The 15,169-nt window shown below is 35.5% G+C and overlaps 1 protein-coding gene across 1 annotated transcript in view; it reads left to right on the top strand.

The window, feature by feature from the left end:
- The window catches only part of MACROD2 (mono-ADP ribosylhydrolase 2), a 1,977,737-nt gene that overhangs the window by 442,230 nt on the left and 1,520,338 nt on the right, over window positions 1-15,169 (top strand). Inside the window, exon 4 of the mRNA XM_067012448.1 lies at window positions 8,240-8,269. Coding sequence (XP_066868549.1) covers window positions 8,240-8,269 — 30 coding nt within the window. The remainder of the gene's footprint in view (window positions 1-8,239; window positions 8,270-15,169) is intronic.

Genomic DNA, 15,169 nt, shown 5'->3' with positions numbered 1-15,169 from the left:
GCTTAGGGTATGATAAGTAAATTCTTCAAATTTGTCACTTTGAAATTAGATTTTGGTAACACTTACCCCCATTTTATATTCCATGTTGTTTTTGCTTTTTAAACAGTGACATTGTTCATTTCATTGAGTTGTTATTTTGGGGAGAAAAAAGTACAATACACAGATTCATTAATTTGTAATGGCTCATTTTACTTTCTCATTGAATCAGTCTTTGAGACAATTACTGAAGCTTGCTTTTTTCCTCCACCTTCTCTGGTAATAGAAGGGGCATTTTACTTAGAAAAATATGAAAGAAAATAATGTTGCTTGAGATTCGTTCAAGATGGCAGAGTAGAAGCACGTGTGCTCACTCCCTCTTGCAAGAGCACGGGAATCACAACTAACTGTTGAACAATCATTGACAAAAAGACACTGGAACTCACCAAAAAAGATACCCCAATTCCAAAGACAAAGGAGAAGCCACAATGAGATGGTATGAGGGGCACAATCACAATAAAATCAAATCCCATAACTGCTGGGTGGGTGACTCACAAACTGGAGAACACTTATACCACAGAAGTCCACACACTGGAGTGAAGGTTCTGAGCCCCATGTCAGGCTTCCCAACCTGAGGGTCTGGCAACAGGAGGAGGAATTCCTAGAAATCAGACTTTGAAGGCTAGTGGGATTTTATTGCAGGACTTTGACAGGACTGGGGGAAACAATGACTCCACTCTTGGAGGGCACACACAAAGTAGTGTGTGTATTGGGACCCAGGGAAAGGAGCAGTGACCCCATAGGAGACTGAACCAGACCTACCTGCTAGTGTTGGAGGGTCTCCTGCAGAGGCGGCGAGTGGCTGTGGCTCACTGTGAAGACAAAGACACTGACAGCAGAAGTTCTGGGAAGTACTCCTTGGCGTGAGCCCTCCTAGAGTCCGCCATTAGCCCTACCAAAGAGCCAGGTAGGTTTCAGTGTTGGATCGCCTCAGGCCAAACAACCAGCAGGGCGGGGAAACCAGCCCCACCCATCAGCTGACAGGCGGATTAAAGTTTTACTGAGCTCTGCCCACCAGAGCAACACCCAGCTCTACCCACCACAAGTCCCGCCCATCAGGAAACTTGCACAAGCCTCTTAGATAGCCTCATCCACCAGAGGCAGACAGCATAAAGAAGAAGAACTACAGTCCTGCAGCCTGTGGAAGAAAAACTACATTCACAGAAAGAGAGACAAGACGAAAAGGCAGAGGGCTAAGTACCAGATGAAGGAACAAGATAAAACCCCAGTAAAACAACTAAATGAAATAGAGATAGGCAACCTTCCAGAAAAAGAATTCAGAATAATGATAGTGAAGATAATCCAGGACCTCGTAAAAAGAATGGAGGCAAAGATGAAGAAGATGCAAGAAATGTTTAACAAAGACCTAGAAGAATTAAAGAACAAACACCTAGAAGAATTAAAGAACAAACAAACAGAGATGAACAATACAATAACTGAAATGAAAAATCACTAGAAAAATCAATAGCAGAATAACTGAGGCAGAACAAAGGATAAGTGACCTGGAAGATAGAATGGTAGAATTCACTGCCGTGGAACAGAATAAAGAAAAAAGAATGAAAAGAAATGAAGACAGCCTAAGAGACCTCTGGGACAACATTAAATGCACCAACATTCACATTATACGGGTACCAGAAGGAGGAGAGAGAGAAAGGACCCGAGAAAATATTTGAAGAGATTATAGTTGAAAACTTCCCTAACATGGGAAAGGAAATATAGCCACCCAAGTCCAGGAAGGGCAGAGTCCCAGGAAGGATAAACACAAGGAGAAACACACCAAGACACATAGTACTCAAACTGACAAAAATTAAAGACAAAGAAAAATTATTGAAAGCAACAAGGGAAAATGACAAATAACATACAAGGCAACTCCCATGAGGTTAACAGCTGATTTCTCAGCAGAAACTCTACAAGCCAGAAGGGAGTGGAATGATATATTTAAAGTGATGAAAGGGAAGAACCTACAACCAAGATTACTTACCCGGTAAGAATCTCATTCAGATTCTACAGAGAAATCAAAAGCTTTACAGACAAGCAAAAGCTAAGAGAATTCAGCACCCACCAAACCAGCTCTACAACAAATGCCAAAGGAACTTCTCTGAGTGGGAAACACAAGAGAAGAAAAGGACCTACGAAAACAAACCCATAACAATTAAGAAAATGGTAATATTAACATACAAATCGATAATTACCTTAAACATAAATGGATTAAATGCTCCAACCAAAAGACACAGGCTCACTGAATGGATACAAAAACCAGACCCATATATGTGCTGTCTACAGGAGACCCACTTCAAACCTAGGGACACATACAGACTGAAAGTGAGGGGATCGAAAAAGATATTCCATGCAAATGGAAATCAAAAGAAAGCTGGAGTAGTAATACTTATATCAGATAAAATAGACTTTAAAATAAAGAATGTTACAAGAGACAAGAAAGGACACTACCTAAAGATCAAGGGATCAATCCAAAAAGAAGATATAACAATTATAAGTATATATGGCCCCAACATAGGAGCACCTCAATACATAAGGCAACTGCTAACAGCTATAAAAGAGGAAATTGACATTAACACAATATTAGTGAGGGACTTTAACACCTCACTTACACCAATGGACAGGTCATCCAAACAGAAAATTAATAAGGAAACACAAGCTTTAAATGACACAACAGACAATAGCTTTAATTAATATTATAGGACATTCCATCCAAAAACAACAGAATACACTTTCTTCTCAAGTGCACACAGAACATTCTCCAGGATAGATCACATCTTGTGTCACAAATCAAGACTCAGTAAATTTAAGAAAGTTGAAATCATATCAAGCATCTTTTCTGACCACAATGCTATGAGATTATAAATCAATTACAGGGAAAAAAACATTAAAAACACAAACACATGGAAGCTAAACAATACGTTACTAAATAACCAAGAGATCACTTAAGAAATCAAAGAGGAAATTAAAAAAAATACCTAGAGAAAAATGACAATGAAAACACAATGATCCAAAACCAATGGGATGCAGCAAAAGTAGTTCTAAGAGGGAAGTTTATAGCAATACAAGCCTACCTCAAGAAACAAGAAAAATCTCAAATAAACAATCTAACCTTACACCTAAAGGAACTAGCGAAAGAAAAACAAACAAAACCCAAAGTTAATAAAGGAAAGAAATCATAAAGATCAGAGCAGAAATCAATGAAATAGAAACCAAGAAAGCCAAGCAAAGATCAATAAAACTAAAAGCTGGTTCTTTGAGAAGATAAACAAAATTGATAAAACATTAGCCAGACTCATGAAGACAAAGAGAGAGAGGACTCAAATCAATAAAATTAGAAATGAAAAAGGAGAAGTTAAAACAGACAGCGCTGAAATACAAAGCATCCTAAGAGACTACTACAAGCAACTCTATGCCAATAAAATGGACAACCTGGAAGAAATGGACAAATTCTTAGAAAGGTATAACCTTCCAAGACTGAACCAGGAAGAAATAGAAAATATGAACAGACCAATCACAAGTAGTGAAATTGAAACTGTGATTAAAAATCTTCCAACAAACAAAAGTACAGGACCAGGTGGCTTTACAGGTGAATTCTATGAAACATTTATGGAAGAGCTAACACCCTTCCTTCTCAAACTCTATCAAAAAATTCACAAAAACAGAAAAATAGCTCAATGGAACAGGATATAGGAAGCCCAGAGATAAACCCACACACCTATAGTCAAGTAATCTTTGACAAAGGAGGCAAGAATATACAATGGAGAAAAGACAGTCTCTTCAATAAGTGGTGCTGGGAAAACTGGAGAGCTACATGTAAAAGAATGAAATTAGAACACTCCCTAACAACATACCCAAAAATAAACTCAAAATGGATTAGAGACCTAAATGTAAGACTTCACAGTATAAAACTCTTAGAGGAAGACATGGGCAGAATACTCTTTGACATAAATCACAGCAAGATATTTTTTGATCCACCTCCTAGAGTAATGGAAATAAAAACAAAAATAAACAAATCGGACTTAATGAAACTTAAAAGCTTTTGCAAAGCAAAGGAAACTACAAACAAGAGAAAAAGACAACCCTCAGAATGGGAAAATAATTGCAAACAAATCAAGGGACAAAGGATTAGTCTCCAAAATTTATAAACAGCTCATGCAGCTCAATATCAAAAAAACAATCAACCCAATTGATAAGTGGGCAGAAGACCTAAATAGACATTTCTCCAAAGAAGACACACACATGGCCAAGAAGCACATTAAAATCTGCTCAACATCACTATTAGAGCAATACAAATCAAAACTACAATGAGGTATCACCTCACAGCAGTTAGAATGGGCATCGTCAGAAAATCTACAAACAACAAATGCTGGAGAGGTGTGGAGAAAAGGGAGCCCTCTTGCACTGTTGGTGGGAATGTACATTGATACAGCCACTATGGAGAGCAGTATGGAGGTTCTTTAAAAAACTAAAAATAGAATTTCCATATGACCCAGCAATCCCACTACTGGGCATATACTCAGAGAAACATAATTCAAAAAGACACACTCACCCCAGTGTTCATTGCAGCACTATTTACAATAGCCAGGTCATGGAAGCAACCTAAATGTCCATTGACAGATGAATGGATAAAGAAGATGTGGTACATGTATACAATGGAATATTAGCCATAAAAAGGAATGAAATTGAGTCACTTGTAGAGATGTGGATGGATCTATAGACTGACATACAGAGTGAAGTAAGTCAGAAAGAGAAAAACATTTTTCGTATATTTACACATGTATGTGGAACCTAGAAAAATGCTACAGATGAACCAGTTTGCAGGGCAGAAATAGAGACACAGATGTAGAGAAGAAATGTATGGACACCAATGGGGGTAAGTGGCAGGGGCAGGTGTGGTGGTGTGGTGAATTGGGAGATTGGGATTGACATATATACACTAATATGTATAAAGTGGATAACTAATAAGAACCTGCTGTAAAAGAAAAAAAAGAAAAGGGTAGCAATTAGCCATTGCTAGTATGAAAAAATATATATATATATGGCACTATCTATGAAGTAGACTTGACAGGGAGTGGAAAAGTGAGCCTAAATCTAATAAAAATTTAAAAATTAAAAAAGGAAAATAGTGTTGATTAGTAAGCATGCTCAGAGAAGAGATTTTTAAATCTCAATTTAGAAGCAGTAGCATCATGCTTATCAACTTTAAGTTTTCTTTGTTCCTTTCTCCTTTACCTTCCATGTGAAACTCTAGGAATAACAAGAGGTATATCCAAAATTCCCTCTAGCAGGGGACCTAGAGCGGGACATAACTATATAAACATATTTCATACAATTTTAATCACTATTTCCAAATAAACTTTTAAGAGTTTCTTTAACAGACCTTGATCTTACAGGAAGAAAAGGACCAAAGTTTGCTCTTTCCACACACTTCAGTAAACAAAAAAACTTCTTCTATGTCAATAAAGAAATGGGATTAATCTTGCCAATTATCTCACTATTGGAAAACATGTACAGAGAACTTATTAAATGCAGGCCAAATTATTAAACTCAGACTTTATCTTTAGGGGCTTCCTCTCTAATTAGGATATACCTCGATTTATTAGAAATAAGTAAAAATTAAATGACTACTAATTTTAGGAACACAAATGTCATTTTCACTTTTGTAAAATGGAAGAAATAATATTAATCCACCTGACCAATAAATGTTGACAATCAGTTATATTATGCATAAGGTGCTTTGTGAAGGTAGAATAATATTAGAAATCATAATAAAGTTTCACTTTTATTTGCCAATATTTTTATCACTTTTACTGAGGAAAATTGTCTTGATATTTTTCCTAATAATATAAACATTTTATTTTTTAACTTTTAGAGAACAGAAATTGATAAAATAGACTTAAATTTGATGGGTTCTTTAGAAAAATCATTATCAGGATTACAGTTATTAGAATTGCTTTGAATATATTTAAGCAGCTTAGATTAAGATTCTGTTACATGTCTGGTAATACACACGAAATTATCTTAAAAGTGATTGTGCCCTATGTAAATTCAACAATTTTATAAAATACCTCTATGTAGATGTTAAAGTGTAACCAGACATGCTCACCTAGATGTGAGCACACATCTGACATAAACTGACTTGATGGTTCTCCAGGACTGGAGTTCCAGTTCCTACACCTGCTCCCACACATCCACCCACCTCTATTGGATGAGGGCCTGGTTAAACAGATGGGTCTTGGGCTGTGCTCTCAAAAGAGGCAGGCTCCACCTTTATTAAGCAAAGCATTGGGTGAAAATAGGTTATATTGCATTATTGTGATTCTGGGCATGATAATTTGCATGTAAAGCTACTATTCATTGCTGTTGTTGTTTGTTGTTGGAAATAAATTTTTCTTTATGAATGAATATGTATAAATTGGAGGACAACAGATGGAGTTTCTGGGATCTGGAAAAACCTATAGACAGGGAAGGAGTTCTCAGTCAAATATAAAAATAAAAAATCGGCAGGAGTGTGAAATGCCATGCAGTTTTATAAATGCATGTAGCTAAGATTTTTAAGAAAATGTTTGGGTTTGCCAAGAGACATCATGAAATTTCTCCCATCCACTAAAGGGTATGGAACCAAGATAGAATTCATAACATCTTTCCTCATTCCCCTTCAGCAAGTTACCACTTCAACAGTTAACAAAGTTTGATTTGGGGCAGGGCATTAAGTCCTGGATACGATCTATGTAAATACTACACATTTTCACTGTGAAGTCAGAAGGGGCGATCTGAAGTGACAGGGTGGTAAATGACTTTATAATATCTGAAGTGGGACTTCCCTGGAGGTATAGTGGTTAACACTCTGTGCGCTTCCGCTGCAGGAGGCACAGGTTTGATCCATGGTCAGGGAACTAAAATCCCACATGCCACGTGGCGTGGCCCAAAAAAGAAAAAAAACAAGTTAAAAAAGTAAATAAAATGTAACATCTGAAGCAAATTTTGTTTATGGTTGACTAATGGCATTGCTACACAGTCCATATTTGTGATGAAAGCACTGAGGGGAAGGCGTGAGCAGCAATTAGATGGCCCTGTACTTGGAAGATCATATGAGACAAGATTTGATGCTCTAAGATTGACATATTGGGAAAACCATCAAAGGCATTTGTTCTCCACGCATTTTCATGATGTTCTCTTTAGTGTTTCAATAATTAGCAAACCATCACATATGAATATAGGCATTTCTTCCGAAAAAGCTCCATTATTTATTGATGGAATCCTTAACACTCTGATATTTGCTTCTCTTATTATGGCAGTGCGTGTTTTGTGGACATCACCGGAAAATTCAAGTTAAAGATTCCTACTCCGCTTTCTTAAGTGATTTCTTTAATCTTTTGGTAGCTCAGGTTTCTCCACAAAGAAAGGGACTTTGATTACCACACACTTTTTTTTTTATGTTGCTGCAGGACTTCTGTTCTCTGGCTTTTGTAGAGACTAGATAAACATAGGCGTAAAGTTGCTTAATACTTCAGCAGAAAACTGCAGTGGAACCTTCTGAAAATCTGACCTCTTAAAAAATATCTAAATGGAATGGTCTTATATTTGCTTATTATTTGACTTCATAATTATATGTGCTAGGTTAATGGTTAAATGGGTAAGAAATGACACATCATTGTTTTACAAAAATATTTAAAATGTATTTCTTTCCCTCAAACAAAAAATTAATGTAAAAACGAATAAATCTGTCACTATTTGAGTTTGTTCTTATTGCAGAGTGTCTTGAGATAGCTTTATTTGATGGTGTTTAAGTTTAATTAAAATTATCATTATACTTTCTTGTTACATTGTCCTTTGAAATTGTTGAAATTGCCTAAATAACATTGTTCTGTCTCTAGTTGACAAAATGGAGAAACCAAAAGATTAATGTAGCTACAGAATGGAAAAAAAAGGATCACATATGTACTTCATTTTATTAGAAGGAAGCACATTGTAAAAATATTCATTTGAAGAGAAAAAAGAAAAATAGTGAAATATTCCAATTTTCATACCATAATAAAACAATAATAAAGTCTGTCTATATGAAAGTACATATTGTGATATATGTGTGTGTGTGTATATGTACAGCATGATCATGATCATTACCAACTTTTCTTGAACTACTCTGTCATATTATATTTTTATATATTATTTAATGTCTTTTATTTTGTTTTCTTTTGAACAGCAAATGCCAGTCTTCTTGGAGGTGGAGGTGGTAAGTCCTGAACATCACTTAAAATATATTTTATTACTACACCAACCAAAAGATGTTTAGTAAGTTCTGTGATACTTTAAAGAAAATTAACTTTGCTGTAGTCATCAACCATGCAAATTATAATCTTAGAAAATTTATAATAGAAATATCTTGGGTTTGTCTAAATGTTGTTTTAACTGACATCAAAATATGCAGAATGCTGTTGTTCTCATCAAGCTTTATATTTCTATCTTTGGCATAAACTATAGCAGCAATAAGCTATTGAGATGAACACACATATAGTAGATGATAGTCACTTTTTAAAAAAATTTATTTTATTGAAGTATAGTTGATTTGCAATGTTGTGTTAATTTCTGCTGTGCGCAAAGTGATTCAGTTATACATGTATATAAATATATATACATTCTTTTTCATATTCTTTTCCATTATAGATTATCACAGGATATCAAATATAGTTCCCTGTACTACACAGTAGGACCTTGTTGTTTATCAATTCTATATATAATAGTTTGCATCTGCTAAGTGCAAACTCTCAATTCATCCCTCCCTCACACCCTTTCCACCTTGGCAACCACAAGGCTGTTCTCTATATCTTTGAGTGTGTTTCTGTTTTATAGATAAGTTTATTTGTGTCATATTTTAGATTCCACATGTAAGTGATATCATATGGTATTTGTCTTTCTCTTTCTGACTTACTTCACTTAGTATGCTTATCTCTGGGTCCATCCATGTTGCTGTGAATGGCATTATTTCATTCTTTATGGCTGAGTAATATTCCGTTGTGTATATATACCGCATCTTCTTTATCCATTCATCTGTTGATGGACATTTAGGTTGTATCCATGTCTTGGCTATTGTGAATAGTGCTGCTATGAACATAGGGGTGCATGTATCTTTTTGAATTATGGTTTTGTCCAGATATATACCTGAGTTGAATTGCTGGATCATATGGCAACTCTATTTTTAGTTTTTTGAGGAACCTCCATACTGTTTCGAATAGTGGCTGCACAATAGAGTCACTTTTAATATGAATTTTAAAACAATACATCTGGAGACTTATGGGTTTTATCTTTTTTTTCCATAATAATGACTAAAAACATTATGACTTTGTAGCCTGAGAGCTTAATATATCAGTGACTTACTGTGAAAAATAAAAATGAAATTGGTAATGGCATTTTGCTTTTTCTTTCTTCCTTTTCAGAGGAGAGAGAGAAAGAGATCAAAGTGAGATGAGGAAGAGAGAGATTTCTGTACTAGGAATTCTTTTTTGATACTAAAATCTTGGAACTATTTATTATTTTTATTTCTAGGTTGAAAGATGAAAGCTTACCTAGCCCCAGTCTATACTACATGGTAGGGGAGGAAAAAAGTATACAGTAGAATGGGGTCCTTTTCATTTAGGACCCAGATGGACATAAATAGGTTTGTTTTCTCTCTCCCTCTTCCTCTTGCTCCCTCTTTTCATGTATGTGGTTGTAATAGATATGATTATACAGAGCTTTAGGTTTTCAACAAACAAATTAGAACTTGTTTACTTGATCCCCAAGTTTTAAGAAATGTTATCCTTTATAAATCATCATCAGGAGGTTTCAGCGTAAATTTTATTTGAAAATTAAAATTTTAACCATTTTTCCCATATAAGAATCAATAGATTTTTAAAAACAGAATGTTGGAAATAGAAATGATAGAAAATAGTTTAAACTAGAAAGTGCTCTTCATATTACCACATGTCATTGCACATTCTATAGCAGAGTATTCTTCTTCTTCCCCAAATTACTTTAGAAAATATAAATATACAGGGTTTCTCATTCTTCTTCTTCTTCTTCTTCTTCTTCTTCTTCTTCTTCTTCTTCTTCTTCTTCTTCTTCTTCTTCTTCTTCTTCTTCTTCTTCTTTTTGGTATTCTTTGGGAACTAGAAGAGAAATTTTCTTTAGGAATGTACTGGATTCCCAATAAATTTTTATCTCTAGGTTTCTTATAATATGTGAAGGAAAAATTAAGATAAGTCATTCATAGTGATGATTTTCTTACATGACATATTAGTATTTTAACAAATTTGAATAGTACTGTTAAATAGGATAAAAAAAGTTAAAATTTAGTCTACATGTACAAATCTATCAAATTTAAAACAGCAGACAAATTAGCTAGAGAGTTAATTTATGGTTCTTGGCTATTAAAAAAAAAAAAACTGAATTGACTAATTATATAAGTTCAAATCACTTTAGCTGCCTAAAACAGAAAACCCCGAAATAATAGTGGCTTAAAGGAGATAGAAAAATGTTTCTGTCCCCTGTGAAAGTACTTTAGATGTAGACTAGAGTGGCTGTGCAGTAATCCCATCCTGTCATCAAGTGCTCAAACTCTGGCTTTTCTGCTCTTCCTTCCTACTGTGTGGAACTCAGGGTCCACAGAGGCTGCTGGACTCTAGGCATCAAAAATATGGGGGTCAGGAGGAGTAAGAAAGGCAAAAAATCAAAAAGGTGGCCGCTAAAAGACAAGCCAGTTTTCTTTAAGCAGCTTTATCTGATGTCTCATATCCTTGAATTGATCAAATGTTCATTCATGGATAATATAGTTTTATGCCAGGAAGAAATATGCTCATCAAAAAAAAGCAGTGCTCTGTTTTCTAAGGAAGAAGGGGAGGGTGGAGGTTTGGCAGGCAATGAGCAGTCCCTGCCATTGTGGGAAGGTAGGATGCTGTTCAGGTACCCTTGTCAAGCTGCTTTGTTTCAATATATGTATACAAGGTTGGTGTGTGTAGAATTAGCTCTAGTGAGTTGGCCTGTATTTCCTTGTGGTTCCTTCAACCTGTGTGGGAAGATACAGTGTACATTTTTAGCAATGACAAGACGTTCAGGAATGGGCAAACTCAATGTTCTGTTTGCCTGAAGTATATATACTTGACTGTCCTCTAGGTGGTTGATTTTGCTAAATGCAGTTATTTGCCATAATTTCTCATTTCTGAATTCTAAAATTAGCAACTCAATATCATCATAAAGATAAATTATGAGTATTTAAGATGGCTGTAATTTCTTTCATTAAAGTAGGTCATTGACAGGTTTAATTCATTTATGCACTTCTGGAGATGTCAAGATTGCTCTAAAATACATGTCCGATTTTTAGAAAGCTGAATTTAAAACTTAAATTTAAGGAATATTTTTAGCCTTCTCTGAACTGATTTTTGGCCTTTCCATTCTATGACAAATCTTATTAATCCTGTCAGTGATATTTGTACAACAACAGCTAATAATCATCTAATAAGGAGCCTTGAACTGATACAATCCTCTTGGATTTGATCAATGATTCCTTTTATTGACTTGAATTAATATCCCTTCAAAAACCTCTAAAGGAAATAATTCTTTGATTGACTAAACAATTTGATCAAGAAAACTTGGGACCACATAAAAAAAATAATAATAGTACCTTAAATACCATTTTTTCAGCTTCTCAGGAGGGCTTCCCCCCAGTTCTGTATAAATTGCACTTTAAATTTAGGCAAAAATCAGTCTATACAAAATTGTATTATCTATAATCTTAGCGTTTTGCTCTTTTTTTTTTTTTTTTTGGAGCTTATGATCAAAACAAGAGATCTCCTAAGAGGAGATTTTAAAAATGATCACAATCAGCCACTCAGTTTTAATTTTAAAGTGAGAGAATCATTTCATATAGGCATGGATTTTCATCTTTGGGCCAGAGGTCACTCTCTTTAGGAACTTAGTGTCACTTAGTGTCATTGTAGTGAGTATAAGTGATAGGGCTTCTACTACCTAGTCATATCAGTTAAAATACTTGGTAAAATGGATCATCTATGTATATATGTCCCAGATATGTTAAGGGAAAATAAATATACTAATATTTAAGTAAGAATGTGGCTGGTCTATAGTGACTGGATTCTATCTTTCAGGAAGCCTTTATATAATCTATGTAAAGGTATAATGTCAAAAAAACTTTAGAAATTCAATTAATTTTTACAAGCTCTCCATCATTGCTCCCAGTACTAACCTGCATAGCACATTTAGATATAAAACAAGTAAATTTTATTTTCTCATTTAGTCCTTTTCTTAGTCAGGGTAGGCTATATTATGCTGTGGTAACAAACCTAAAAATTTTAGTGGTTAAAACAATAAGGTTGATTTCTTGCTCACATCAAAGTTGAGTAGATTGGTGGCTGTTCTACTCAGGCTCTCCTACAGGTGGTGACATGGAGTCTCAGGTTGCTTCTCTATCTTGTAGCTACTCTATGTGGTATGTGGCTCCAGTCACAAACCAGGAAGAGACAGCTGGTGGATCTTGTGAGATGTATTTACAGAGTACTTCATGAATGGCTTGTGTCACTTCTGCCCACATTCCATGGGTCAGAATTCAGGCAAGTGACCCCCAACCTAACTACAATGAAGCCTGAATGGAGTCTTCCAGCATTCCCAGGAAGAGGAAATGGTGTGATAAATACATAGCACTGTCTCAGCCACAATGCTCAAATGAGATCAGTGTTATTTATTATTATTATTACTTTAATCACTGAGGGAACTGTGACTTAGGGAGATTTACTGACTTCTTCAAGGTCACACAGCTTACAAAGTGCAAAGGTCCAATAAGAAGACAGGGTTCTTGACTCCCACTCAGGGCTCATGCTTTTGCTCTGTGATTTTTTGTTTTTTTAACATCTTTATTGGAGTATAATTGCTTTACAACGGTGTGTTAGTTTATGCTTTATAACAAGGTGAATCAACTATACATATACATATGTCCCCATATCTCCTCCCTCTTGCATTTCCCTCCCACTATCCCTACACCTCACCTCTAGGTGGCCACAAAGCACCCAGCTGATCTCCCTGTGCTATGAAGCTGCTTCCCACTAGCTATCTGTTTTACATTTGGTAGTGTATATATGTCCATGCCACTCTTTCACTTCATTCCAGCTTCCCCTTCCCCTTCCCCATGTCCTCAAGTCCATTTTCTATATCTGAATCTTTATTTCTCTCCTGCCCCTAGGTTCTTCAGAACCATTTTTTTTTGGTTCCACATATATGCATTAATATATGATATTTGCTTTCCTCTTTCTGACTTACTTCACTCTGTATGACAGTCTCTAGATCCATCCACGTCTCTACAGATGACCCAATTTCATTCCTTTTTATGGCTGAGTAATATTCCATTGTATATATGTATCACATCTTCTTTATCCATTCATCTGTCAGTGGGCATTTAGGTTGCTTCCATGTCCTGGCTATTGTAAATAGTGCTGGAGTGAACATTGTGGTACATGACTCTTTTTGAATTATGGTTTTCTCAGGGTATATGCCCAGTAGTGGGACTGCTGGGTCATATGGTAGTTCTATTTTTAGTTTTTACAGGAACCTCCATACTGTTCTCCACAGTGGCTGTATCAATTCACATTCCCACCAACAATGCAAGAGGGTTCCCTTTTCTCCACATCCTCTCCAGCATTTATTGTTTCTGCATTTTTTTGATGATGGCCATTCTGACTGGTGTGAGATGATACCTCATTGTAGCTTTGATCTGCATTTCTCTAATGATTAGTGACATTGAGCATCCCTTCATATGTTTGTTGGCAATCTGTATATCCTCTTTGGAGAAATGTCCATTGAGGTCTTCTGCCCATTTTTGGATTGGGTTGTCTGGTTGTTTTTTGTTTTTTTTTTTGATATTGATCTGCATGAGCTTCTTGTAACTTTTGGAAATTAATCCTTTGTCAGTTGCTTCATTTGCAAATATTTTCTCCCATTCTGAAGTCTGTCCTTCTGTCTTGTTTATGGTTTCCTTTGCTGTGCAAAAGCTTTTAAGTTTCATTAGGTCCCATTTGTTTATTTTTATTTCCACTTCTCTAGGAGGTGGGTCAAAAAGGATGCTGCTGTGATTTATGTCATAGAGTGTTCTGCCTATGTTTTCCTCTAACAGTTTTATAGTGTCTGGCCTTACATTTAGGTCATTAATCCATTTTGAGTTTATTTTTGTGTATGTTGTTAGGGAGTGTTCTAATTTCATTCTTTTACAGGTAGCTGTTCAGTTTTCCCAGTACCACTTACTGAAGAGGCTGTCTTTTCTCCGTTGTATATTCTTGCCTCCTTTATCAAAAATAAGGTGACCATATGTGTGTGGTTTTATCTCTGGGCTTTCTATCCTGTTCCATTCATCTATATTTCTGTTTTTGTGCCAGTACCATACTGTCTTGATTACTGTAGCTTTGTAGTATAGTCTGAAGTCAGGAAGCCTGATTCCTCCAGCTCCACTTTTCTTTCTCAAGACTGCTTTGGCTATTCGGGGTCTTTTGTGTTTCCATACACATTGTGAATTTTTTTGTTCTAGTTCAGTGAAAAATGCCATTGGTAATTTGATAGGGATTTCATTGAATCTGTAGATTGTTTTGGGTAGTATAGTCATTTTCACAGTGTTGATTCTTCCAATCCAAGGATGTGATATATCTCTCCATCTGCTTGTATCATCTTTAACTTCTTTCATCACTGTCTTATAGTTTTCTGCATACAGGTGTTTTATCTCCTTAGGTAGGTTTATTCGTAGGTATTTTATTCTTTTCATTGCAGTGGTTTATGGGAGTGTTTCCTTAATTTCTCTTTCAGATGTTTCATCATTAGTGTATAGGAATGCAAGAGATTTCTGTGCATTAAGTTTGTATCCTGCTACTTTACCAAGTTCATTGATTAGCTCTAGTAGTTTTCTGGTAGCATCTTTGGGATTCTCTATGTACAGTATCATGTCATCTGCAGACAGTGACAGTTTTACTTCTTCTTTTCCAATTTGCATTCCTTTTCTTTCTTTCTTTTTTTTTTTTTCTCTGATTGCTGTGGCTCAAACTTCCAAAACTATGTTGAATAATCGTGGTGAGAGTGGACAAACTTGTCTTCTTCCTGATCTTAGTGG

The sequence above is a fragment of the Kogia breviceps genome, chromosome 14 (genome assembly GCF_026419965.1).
Source record: "Kogia breviceps isolate mKogBre1 chromosome 14, mKogBre1 haplotype 1, whole genome shotgun sequence".
Taxonomy (NCBI): domain Eukaryota; kingdom Metazoa; phylum Chordata; class Mammalia; order Artiodactyla; family Physeteridae; genus Kogia; species Kogia breviceps.
Note: the sequence above shows the minus strand (reverse complement) of the source record. Positions and strands in the feature narration are given on the sequence as shown.